Genomic DNA, 12370 nt, shown 5'->3' on the forward strand with positions numbered 1-12370 from the left:
TAAATTTTCAAATCCGTTAAACAATGAACATAACACTGGCAGATGGCAGATTTTCTGGTATCATGGGAAATTATAAATTTTTATTTGAACATCGTTCGTTAGAGACCATTAAAATTGATTACTTTTTGAATACTAAATTATAATAAATAATACGTATCTTCAATGGCCCTTATAAAATGTATTGAAATTATTCATTATACACATCATACATTTAACGTGATTTAACTTTTGCAAAATATTATTTCTCTACTGGTCTCATTAACTGCAATGCAAGGCATTTTAAGTATAAAAAGTTCCATCAACAAAAAAATTTGCAAGACCATGAATTCGCCTTATTTAAAATTGGTAGCATTAATTTTTAAGTAATGAGGACAAGAAATCAAAGTGGCATTCCTTCATGAATGATATTTAATTGTTTTTTATATGAATTAAAATGTATTGAATTTTTATATAACAAACTAAAATAATCTATTTAAATTCATAAATTAAAAAGAAATCAGATTTTCCTCAGCGAAAACGTTTTTAGGTAAAAATAGAAAGGTTCTACGAGTTTCGGCCACGTTTGCGCGGCCCTATTCCGTGCATGATTGAGGGTGCAAAAAAGTCAGCAAATAATGATAACCGCACTGCTTTTTTCAATTTTATGAATATTGCGGTTTTAGAAATTTGCTGACTTTGTGTTCTTCTTTTTTAATAAAATAGGGCCAAATACAGTAATCAAAACTTAATACAATCATCAATCATTATGCTTTCCAATAAGCAAATAATAAATGCAACAAAAGGATAATATAAGAATAATAGAACATCATGAAGTCTCCTCAAATATCTTCTCATTCCAAACAATTGATTGGAAAAAAAATTGATGGATTTAAAAATTAGTATATTTTAATTACAAGTCAACTTAGTGACTTTTGTGAGTCAAGTAGCCGGCCGGCTCGCCTAAACAGGCGTGTGACCTCTATTTTGCTTCGATTCCTCTTGTCTTCCGACCTGCGGAGGTGTGCCGCGGTGTCAGCGAGGAAGTGCTGGCTGGGGCAACCACGGCGGCTGTCCCGGCGCTCGCGAGTCTGCTGCCTCTCATTCATTTCTGCGTCGGCCGAGCGAGAGCAACTGGTTTAGGAGCGGCTGAAAGAGCGACTTACTTGTGGTGCTCATTTACTTGAAACAGACACGCGCTCAAGAACATGATCGGGCCGGCGGTCGAAGCGGCCAAGGCGGCCATCGGTGCCACGAAACACATCGCCTTCGCCCGCACAGTGAGTGAAACTTGGTTTAATTTTGCTTCTTCTCAAAAGGGTGTTTTGATTTCTAGTGGCGGTCAAACACCCTCACGGCCGCTTGGCCCAAAGTTGGGCACCGGTCCAACGTTTATTTCTGACAACGCCAGCAGCACTGTTTGTTTGCAATAATTGCGTTTCGGCCTCTTTTATATATACACGAAGACAATTTTTTCCGTCCACTTTTTTCTCAAATTTTGATAAATTTTCTCTGTTACGTAACAAATTATATCCACGTAACACTTTTTTTAAATCAATGTCAAACTCGAGAATTTTTTTAACAAGTATTAATTAAAAAAGCAATTATAGAATAAAAAGTTAATCATATCTTTGATACTTAATCCAATATTTCAATTAACCGCGGAGAAAATGATGTAGAGACGCAAGTGAAACAATGAGGAGTAATTACCATTTCCCATCCGTATACAGGTCGCGGCACAAAGTCATTACAGTTGTATATCGTTGCGAGTTGGATTGTTAATTCCTATACTCACTCAGCGGCAAACAACGCTTCCACTTTAATTCTAGTGGTTACATATTATAATTTATTCTCAACGACCGATCGCTCAACCCAGCGACTGATTGTGATATGAGCCGCTTTCGCTTTTTTTCTATCTGTTGAGATCTCCGAGATCAGCTGAAAAGAGACGCGTTCAAAGTCAAGGTGCCTTTTCGCGTCTCGCTTGCTTAATGTACTTATTGCGTGCGTGTGGTTAGGGCAATTTAAATTGAAGAATATATGACCAGAACAGTCTATTCTTCATTTAATTTTGCAAAAATTGTATGTAGTTATTTCATGCATGGGTTGAGTTTTCATAAAAAAAAATACACTATTCATGAGAGATTTTTAAATTATGGACATTAAATTTTCTTGCGGAGAAAATTTCACTCGCCAGTCGCCGACAATTGGCTGCAATTTATTATTCAGCCTGAGAAGTTTTTTGCAAAGGGTAATTTGTATGCCACTCCTTAATTTCGGAAGATTAAATCCGAAGAGAAGATTAAATTTCTTTTTGCGAACCGGCTAATAAATTAAAATTAAGAAAGCTTTAGTGCAAAAATATTTCCATCCAAGTTTTTCTGTAACTTTTATCGTTTTCATCCGTCGCTGTTAACCTTGGGTGCTTATCTTTGATGCTTATTTTTAAATTATATTTCAAAGATACATTTTTCATACATTTTAATATTCATAGCACTGGCGTGAAGGGAAAAAACTGGATTCTAAATTCTATAGATCAGGGCTTAAAAGACCTACTGAAATTAGTTTTTTTATATAGTTTAACTTTTGTTTATGGCCTGCGACCTTCTTTTCATAAGCCAGACTTGGCGAGACAAAAATAAAAACATTCAGCTATTTTGCAAAATAAAAATATGAAAAAAAGTTGAAGTGCTGAACAAAATCCAAGAGCACTCTTAATAGTAGGCAAGGTCCACCTTGTCAGAATTATTGGTTTAGTGAGAAGAGGAAAACGAAATAATAATTAATAAGTCAACCGCGAAACTTGCTGCGGTCTTTTTAATATTTGATGTTCTGGAAAAATTCTCGCGGTGCCTTTTTTCCAACAATTTCTAACAACATTGTTTTTCTCAAAAATGTTATCAACAAATTTGTAGCAATAAATGAATAAAAAAAATATTGTGCTTGATTTAATAAAAAAATTAATTTATATAAAATATAAAGACAAGTGAGCTTCTTCATTTAATTTCATGAATTCTGGCTACAAAAAATGAACATCCTAGAAATTATTTAAAGGGAATGAAGCTGGACGATTTTAAACTGCAAAAGTGTGGCTTCCCTTTCCATATTTGAGAAAAAGCTAATCTCTCTTGAATCAGACTTTCCTGACTGGAAACAAATTAGCGATAGACTTTTTGAATTTTGTGCGGCCTTAAACTAGCAGCGTTTTCAATGCAGTCCGCAGAGGCGCGATACTTTCCATTTAAATAATGACTAACAGAGAACGCGGAAAAATAATGTAGCAAGAGTTAGTACCTTTTAGAACTTTATCCAACGCACACAGCTGCATATTTTTGCAGCCAGAGAGACGCGCACTAACGTAAGTGTGCCAATAAAATGATTAAATGCACGCAACGGTTTCGCGCTTGCGATAAGCGCCACTGTATTTATCCTTAATTAATTTCTAGCCTCTGCTATTTATGCTTTGTTTTCCCTCTCGATCGTAGCAAAACATAAATAAACAAACATCAGCCGAAGCTAGTTGTGCAAATCGCTGCGAGCACAAAAACAATGCCCGCTGAATTTGCGTTGCTGCAGCCTGATATAATTAATTAGTCAATTCGTAATAGTTGAGCAAGTGAGCGGCGAGAAATCAATCGCGCTCGCGGGTGTGTCAACGATTAATATATAAACAGCGACCGGCGGCTCGATTTTTTTTTCTTTCTCCCGCACCCGCCGTGTGCACTATTAATGAGAGAGTGATTGAGCTGTTAGGTAACGAGAGCATTGTCTTTCGCGGTGATGACGCGTGGGTGGGTATAAAATAATAATGAAAGTGCAACTGGACTCGAGCACGCGGCGGGACTGAAACATTCCGCATTTGCATGGTCTGGTGACATTGAATTCGCAATCAACTCTCTCCGAATAAGAGAGTGTTAAGCTGAAAAGTACACACATTTTAGAATGCTGAGTAACTTTATTCATAAAAAAATGCATAATTATCTCTCATGTATTTTCGGTTTTAATTTATTAAAATGAAATCACAATGTAATTAATTTTTATTTATGAAAACGTCAGTTTTGTTTAAAGAGGTTAACTAGACATTTTGCTTTAACAATCTTGCCTGATTTCAACATTTAATTTTGGCAGCGACCTCGCTTTTCGTGTGGCATATTTTTTAATCATTATGCCACTTTTTAGCTTCCTGTCTTTTTTTAAATAGTGATAAAAAATAGAAAACTCATTTAAAAAATATTAAATTAATATTTTAATAACTGTTTTTTGCTGAAAAGAAGAACCAATTTTATTTTTTATATTAACTTTCTTTCAAAGTTATATGCTTAATTTTAAAATGTTTCAATAATGCATCAGCAAAAAATGCAAACAAACAGAGCATTTTAAAAGAGAAATTTTTTTCAAAATATACTGTTGAAACAAAAATATTTATCTAGAAAACAAGTGCAATTGAGTGGTTATACTATTTTTTTTTGTTTTAAATAATAGTATAAACATAAATAATATTTTTTTGAGAAATTAAAACCCAAAGAAACTACCCAAAACGGGAAATAATTAAATTAGTACTTGTGACTAATCGAGTAATCACCCTGACGTGGAATTAGGTTTCAAGACGCGAGATATTTGAGACAAAGCCGGTGAAAAAAAGTTCCTGTTATAATAATAAACAATCTTAATTGAGGGTAATTTAAAGAATTTTAATTTTGGGAAATTTTCGCCCTCAATTTAGATTGTTTATTATCAAAAAAGGAATTCTCAAACTTTTTTTACACCGACTTTGTCTCAAATATCTCGCGTCTCGGAACGTAATTCCACGTCAGGGCGATTAGTCACAAGTACTAATTTAGTACATTATACTGTTTAACATTGTACATGTTGACAAAATATATTATTCGCATCCAAATTTTGCCTCTTGCTGCTTCTGCCTTATAATGCTGCAAGTCGTTCTAAACAAATAAATTATATTGTCAATATTTTTATTTTATTTCTTGCTTCAATTTTCCATTTAATGTTGTTGTACTTTTTTATATTATATCGCCATATTTAATTAACGACAATATTTTTTTTTCATCGCGACTTGATAAATATTATTGTTTTTATGATTTGGAAAACAACAGAGTAACAATGTGTATAAATTATATAAAGGAATGTTTAACAAGACCTGCAACGCACACAGAGCTCTCGAACACACAAATTAATCATTTATCTCGAGAACAATTATCTTTCACGCGCCACTCTGCATCTGAAGAAGCTCTGCCACTGTGTTCTTTTCAAGTCCTCTCCTATCTAGCAGCTGCACCATGAACAGAGTACCCGCCGATACCTTACTCTTAAAATAGATATTGAAAAGTGCAAAATAGCAATTTTACCCTGCCAACTTTCTCTCTCCTTGCTCGCTCTTCAGCAGTGACGCACTTCTGCACCGGGAATAGTAAGGACTGAATCAACCCTTTTTTCAGGTCGCGTCTGCCGTGGTGGCGCACGGCCACTCGGTGTCAGTGGGTCTTTGTCAAGGCTACTCGGCCGTTTTGCTGCCACAGCTGTCTAGCCCTGACAGTGACTTCGGGGTCATCTCAGCCGAAGCTGCCTCTTGGCTAGGTAAGGAAACAATTTTAATATTTTCGTCTTTAATCTATTTTCTTGTTTATGTTGTTGTGAAACTTGGCTAGAAATTTCTATTTGATAACTGTTGCGATGCAGGGATCTTGGGATAAAAAAACAGCACGTGCTGAATGTCAAACGTGTAGCATAAAATTTAATGGTTGCAATTTGAGTTGGAAAAAAATTAGAAACAATCTTCCGCGCGGAAGGTGTTGTGTTTGGCAATTACGTGAATGAATTTATCTCGTTCCGGCTTGAGAAGCAATTAATATTCCGCTACTTCCGCACGAGAATCCGATCACTCTCATATGTGATCTTTTGCAAGGTCATTGCTCCATCCAACTGATTTCTGCCGGCGGCTCTCGCTCTCGAAACCAGCGGTTGATATTACAATTATATAACTGCCAAATCTTGCAATTGGCAATTGAGCCTTCCTGGGTGTGATTATTCTATTAAATTCTATTGGCCATACATATGAATCAAGCAATACAACACTTTACACGTCTTAATATAAATTTCATAATTTTATAATCATATTATAAGTTTAAATATTTTCGTTTTAAAAATTTTTATTTTAATTATTTCTCTTTATTTTTATTGATTTAAAATTTGTAATTTTATTGAAACACGATTAAATTTTCAAATTAGATAATAGAATAGTATTTAGAGGTATGATAATGTTTTGTAAACGACTTTGATAATTCATGTTAATTCATATTATTTGGATCATTGCCGTAGAAACCACTTCTCATTAGGGTAAACAGAAACTCCCTGTAACTCATGGGTACATTTACGTAGAAGATTGAAATATGTATGCTAGTATTCTAGCATGCGCAAATAAATTACTTCAGTAACAACTTAAAAATTAAACAAAACAAATAATCCTCTTTTGTGTCACAAGATTATTAATATTAGTTGCTGCCAGTTTGTTCCGTGTTAAGTACTAGATCTAGTAATTAGTGATAGTTTTTTTAATATCTTTTTTTTAAACCAATGTTCAATAAATTGTTTTAATTCGTTTATCACTGGTATTACAAATTTTTAGATGGAAGCACTCAATTTTATACACAGTTTTTGAACTCCATTCTAAAATATTGTGTTTATTTCAGCGGCATTGGGTGTGATCTCGAATCCTCTTGGTGCCTTGATCGGTGGCACACTGGCCGAGGTGCTTGGTCGCAAAATAACCCTTTTGATCTCTGCACTGCCTTATGTGCTCGGATGGTTGCTGATAGCGGCCGCCAACGATCTGTACTGGCTAGGAATTGGGAGATTTGTCACAGGATTCGCCGTTGGTAAATTCACTTGATTTTATAAAATTTTTAAGTAAGCCCTTTAATTCAAACTAAATTTTTTCCAGGTCTCGGTTCCGTGAGCTACGTTTATGTGGCCGAGGTGAGCCGCCCTGAGCAAAGAGGCACTTTGGCAGCGACGGGTCCAGTGCTGGTGTCCCTAGGCGTGCTACTGGCCTACTCTCTAGGCGCGTTTTTGCCCTGGCGCGTGGTTGCTTTGGTCGCCGCCCTTGTTGCAGTGTGCACTGGGCTGATGGCGGTCATGCTGCCTGAGAGTCCACCCTGGTTGGTGTCTCACGGGAGGGAGGATGAGGCCAAGGAGGCCTTAAATTGGCTCCGAAACTGTCCTGACAAAGCGTCTGCTGAAGTGGACGCCATCAAATGCAAAGAAACCGCCGATGAAAAGTTTTCTTGCACCAGGTATAAAGAAATTTATTAAGTTGAATAAATAAAATCAAACCATATTCAAATTAAACCGTTAATAAAATATTTTTTTCGAAATATTTACTGAAAGTTAAATACATGCATTAATTGGTAGATCAATTAATTGTATGAATATTTTAATCCATTGGAAAAACTTTAATTTGTTTAGCAGTTATACAATGATATTAATTCAAGAACTTAACATTATGATACATAATTGTTTCAAAAGGAATTGATGGGAAACAATTTTTTCAAAAATTTGGATTATTGTCTTATTCAGTTGTTAAATTTTAAACTACTAATTGTTTCTAGGATCAAATTTAATTATGAGTTTGGGAAACATGCATATTTTTTCAATAAAATATATTTGTAAACGATTTTAAAGAAAACACTAAAGTATATATTAATAATTTTTCAAATCCGCAGTTTCTTCAGAATGGCTCTGGAGCCGTGTGTGTGGAAGCCCTTCTTCATCCTGGTGGCCTTTTTCTTTTTCCAAGAGGCCTCTGGCATATACGTCATCCTGTTCTACGCCGTGGACTTTGTTCGGGAAGTGGGCGCCGGGCAGGACGAGTCGCTCGTGTCCATTGGAATTGGCCTCGCGCGGCTCGTAATGAGTCTTGTTGGTGCCTTTCTCCTCTGCAAATTCCCTCGCAAAACCTTGGCCGCCGCCTCGGCCCTGCTCATGACCCTGGCCATGGGTGCCACCACCGCCTACGAGTTCCTCTTCAGCTCATTTCACTTCCAAGACAGGGTAAATCTATTTTAATCTTTTATATACAAATTTCCTTAATTTGTCTTCCTAGATTTTGAGTTGGATTCCAGCCTTTGGGGTTTTGATGCACGTGTGTGTCAGCATGCTGGGGATGCTTCAGCTGCCCTGGATCATGACCAGTGAATTATTTCCCCTTCGGGTGAGAAGTGTAGCGGTCGGCTTGGTGACCGCCCTGGCCCACCTCCTCATTTTCGCGTCTGTCAAAACCTACCCTGGTTTGTTATTCTCCTTTGGGCTGCCAACCACCCTAGGCATGTTTACGACGGCTTCCCTTTTTGGTGCAGTCTTCGCCATTTGCGTGTTGCCAGAAACCAAGGACAAGACATTAGGTGAGATCGAAAGCGAATTCTCGGACAAAAACAAAAGCGACTTCGATCGCCGGTTTGAAATCTGCACCGTCCAAGACTGTTCTGTGAAACTGAGAAATTTTCAACTCAATAATGTTTGACTGACATTTACCGTTTTTAATTCAAGGAGTGGAAAATGCATTTAACGTTGAGCGCTGGTTCGCAGTCTGATTTAAAAATCTAGTCTCTTCATTAGATTTGTAAGTTGCAGATTTATTTTTGAAACAACTCACCATTTTATTTAAGGATAAGGGGTAAACTGACATTCTCATGAGAAAATGACGATTTAAATTATTTTATTTATTTTTGTTGCAATTCTTTTATTATATATATTTTATGAAAATTCCAAAGTTTATGGACAAAATTTTCAATATCGTGGTCTTTAGAGTTTATTCTTGAATCTGTTTTTTAAATAAAAATGAACTCATCCTTCATAATTAATATTATTTAATTTGTTTTTATTCATTCCCTAAAATTCGTCTGCTATGATATCTTACTGACATGAAATTATTTTAGAAGCTAACAATAAGCCGTCAGATGCAAATGGTGCGCAACCCGCATAGCTTTTGCGTTCTCCAAGTTGCATACGTTTAACTTCATCTATATTAAACATATTTTAGAGATTAATAAATTTCAAAATAATAACAACAGACTGTGTAGGGATAATAAATTAGATAAATTAAATATAGCAAAGAATGAATATTATATATGTACATAATTTATTGTAACTCTTAATTGTGTATATTACAACCCATGAATTATTGAGAAGTATACGTGTAACTATGATTTAATGTTTCTCGGTACAATTCTGTGTGTCTCTCAACATAAATAAGGACATAGCAAAATCGGGAACACTGATTATCTCTATACACTTTTGCACTACCGCGCGCGCATCTCGCCAATTCATTTATTTTCTCAGCAAGAAAGTGAATGCACATTTCATACACAAGATTTTCTAGCGCCGCGCACAGGCCCACCAAAAAACATCGACAGCCTGTCAAGGGAAAAATCATCAGCGAATCACATTGGCTCCAAAAATTTTACTTCCATAATCAATAAAGTAGTAATTGTGACGACGAAATTACACAATTTTTTCATTACACTCTAGTTCGTTATACTTGGTATCTTTTGTTCGAGCGGTCTGTCTCTCTCGCCTACACTTACGGCGTGTGTATCTCGTGGTGAGTACTGCGTGTTTGTACAAAAATCGTATACGCACTATAATGCCTCTTTGAAATATTGAAGAGTAGTTTCAAGTATAGTTGGAAAGTGACAAAAATTTGATCCCTCTGGCAAAGAATTTCAAACGGAAATTTGCTAAAATTTAAGAAGCCTGTAAACTAAAAAATTAATCAACTCTGAATCACCTTTTGAGAACCTCCACAACTGTTTCAATTATATTTTATGATTAGATTTAAGAAAGATGGTTGATTTTTTTATTCAATAACTTGCAATTTTAATTAAAAATCACAAGTTTAAATTTAAAACGTGGTGATTTAATTTTTCAAACCAAATAAAAAATATTGCAGAAATAAATTTAATGAATTCTAAAAAGGTTGGAAAACATAATATAAACAAATCAAAGCGTTTCATCCCTTCCCTTTAAAGTCAGAAATAATTTTTTACTGTTGGAATCGTCTGAATCAACAAGATAGAGGCTCTCAAGCGGAAAAGTGGAAAGAGTTTTATCTGTAAGCGGTTGTGGCGGCGACGCCTCCCGCGTGCTCCAGGGCGCGTCTCCGCAGGGAGGCGATGCTATGGCACCGCCAAGAGCCAGAGGAGTCATCCTGCAGGTCGCCCTGGCACTCGGCCTCCGAGCCGAGACCGCCGTCCTGATCGCAGGGACTCAACTGCTGCTGCTGCTGCTGTTGTTGTTGTTGTTGCTGCTGCTGGTGTTGCTGGTGCATCAGGTGCATCGGCGGCGACGACTGCTGCAGTAGCGAGCAGTGCTGCTGGTGCGGTGGCGGCGTTGAGTGGTGATCGCCGCCGGCCGATGAAACGGCGCCGGCCAGCAGCAGCGAGTTAAGCCCGGCGGCGCCGCCACTGCCCGCGCTGCCCGGCGACGCGCCCAGGGAGTTGAGTTGCCCACCGGATGAGGTACCTGTCGTGCAAACGCTCAGGTCAGTGATTCTGTTACGCAGGTCTGTTCGAGAGGTTTAAAACAATCCATTAAACAAAAGCGGCAATATACTGTGCAAGTAAACACATTTGTAGTATATAATCATAAAAAATTATTAATTAAAAAAAACGTAGCACAAATAAAGCAAATAAAGAATACAAATAATCCTTTTCATTATTTGTCAGTTGGTTCATTTATTTGTGAATAATTGTAAAAAAAATTATTGGATAAGATTGATTATGAGTATTTTAATTTAAAAATTCACTCAGGATTATAACGATCAATTAGCTTACATTATTTTATATTAAAATATTATAAGATCAAGTGCCAGAAATGACAGAGAATTTAATTTTTATTTTTATATTTGGAACAAAAAAACTTAAATTAAATTTTAAGTATAGTAAACAAAATTAAGCATTTAAATTTTTTAAATTGACCAAATATCAATTTAGTTTTTGCCATTTTTATTTTAGAGTTTTCAGAAATGAGATCAATTGCGTGCAATTAGAGAGATTGTATTTACACCAACAAAGAAAGAAACTAACAGGGACAGTGGCTGAGGAAAAACAGAACACCAACCAGAACCAGCACAAAGAGATACCTCATCCCCAAGAAAATTTCGTGCAGGATTCATTTTGTCAGGACAATTTAGCAAACATTTATTTTTAACTAAAAATAATTAAAATGGAATTAATATTTAACTACATTTAGTTTTAATTAAAGTTAAACATTAATTTTCAGTGGTTTAAACGGAATTGTTAGAAGTAAGTCATGCCATTAGCCTCAACGTTCAAAGAGAAATTTGTTTTTGAGAGTTTGTTCTAAAGCAAGCTAAGGAAATTCCCGGATAAAAAGTTTCATTTATGTTTGGTCACGCCGTGCTGAATATTGAGCCGCGTTTTATACAAACAGATCGCGCTCGGGCGCCTGGCTTTCGTCACTGCGCGCCTCCTTAATGTTTGTGTTGACACCTAGGTGCTGCCTACGAGATATCGCAGGGAGCCTCGAAAGGTGCTAATTAAGAGCCGGGCCCGCTATATGCACAAATGCGCACCAGACATTTGAGAGTAGTGCTCCATCCAAATCGAGAGACAAAAAGAGGAAACATTCTCCAGCAGTTAAAAAATTCATCACAAAGAGCCATAAAAAATGAATTTCCATTCTTAACTTTCAGGCCAGATTAGTAAAAAAAGTGTAGGTTATTCACATTGGTGGCGAGAGAGAGAGTTAAAAGAAAAAGAATTAATTTCCCACTGCAACAATTTGGCGCATTTCGTTACATCCGTACACAGAACAAGCACACGAGGGTCCTTCCGTCCGAGGAGGGACAGGGAGAGGGACCAGTCACCATTAGGACCAAGAGACGAGCGCATGCTCACCGAGCGAGTTGAGCCCGTAGTGGTGCGGCTGGTAGGCGGAGGGCGTCATGCCCGCCGACGACGAGATGGGCACAGAGTTGACGCCCTGGTTCAGCTGGCCGATGCTCTGCCCGAAGCCGCTCATCGCGCTCTGGCTCAGCTGCCCCAGCCCTGTAATCAGATCGGCCACTGCACGTGTGTCAATCCTTCCGGCCTTACAGGTCGTTAATGAAAAAATTTGCTCTGAATAGAGATAAAAGGGATCACAACATAAATGGAGATAGCCGAAAATATCAAGCAATTTAGAAAATGTATAAGTTTAAAACTAAAAAAAAAAAAAAATATTGAATTTGCTTATTGAAATTTTTATTTTAAATCCTAATGGAAATAAAATATAATATGCATGTAGCTTAAAATCTTTGTATTACAAATTTTTAGTTATCAATCTTTTTGGGAGAGTTTTTAATTTTTTTAAATTCAATTAA

The 12370-nt window shown here is 36.6% G+C and overlaps 2 protein-coding genes across 9 annotated transcripts in view; one reads left to right on the top strand and one right to left on the bottom strand.

Annotated features, from left to right (window-relative positions):
- The first annotated feature begins 1095 nt into the window (after positions 1-1095).
- LOC132202973 (facilitated trehalose transporter Tret1-like) lies at positions 1096-8864 on the top strand. 2 transcript variants are annotated; one of them, XM_059630357.1, is made up of 7 exons: positions 1114-1256; positions 1313-5279; positions 5430-5568; positions 6681-6866; positions 6932-7283; positions 7713-8040; positions 8093-8864. In XM_059630357.1, exons 2-7 carry the CDS (start codon positions 5271-5273, stop codon positions 8507-8509), a joined length of 1431 nt encoding a protein of 476 aa, XP_059486340.1. In that variant the 5' UTR covers positions 1114-1256; positions 1313-5270; the 3' UTR covers positions 8510-8864. The 2 variants fall into 2 exon arrangements, with proteins under 2 accessions (XP_059486339.1, XP_059486340.1); XM_059630356.1 differs by lacking the exon at positions 1313-5279 and having other exon boundaries at positions 1096-1256.
- Positions 8865-8900: 36 nt separating this feature from the next.
- LOC132202974 (homeobox protein orthopedia-like) overlaps positions 8901-12370 on the bottom strand; it is a 123216-nt gene continuing 119746 nt past the window's right edge. For 3 of the 7 annotated variants that reach the window (XM_059630362.1, XM_059630363.1, XM_059630364.1), the window contains exons 4-5: positions 11907-12074; positions 8904-10551 (exon numbers count right to left, since the gene is read on the bottom strand). In XM_059630362.1, the coding sequence (XP_059486345.1) occupies positions 10094-10551; positions 11907-12074 (626 nt within the window). In that variant the 3' untranslated portion in view covers positions 8904-10093. Of the gene's footprint in view, positions 10552-11906; positions 12075-12370 lie in introns of all 7 variants that reach the window. The other 4 variants (XM_059630359.1, XM_059630358.1, XM_059630360.1 and 1 more) reach the window with 4 other exon arrangements.

This window comes from Neocloeon triangulifer, unplaced genomic scaffold (assembly GCF_031216515.1).
Source record: "Neocloeon triangulifer isolate White Clay Creek 2 clone unplaced genomic scaffold, ASM3121651v1 ptg000017l, whole genome shotgun sequence".
In the NCBI taxonomy this organism is placed as follows: Eukaryota; Metazoa; Arthropoda; class Insecta; order Ephemeroptera; family Baetidae; genus Neocloeon; species Neocloeon triangulifer.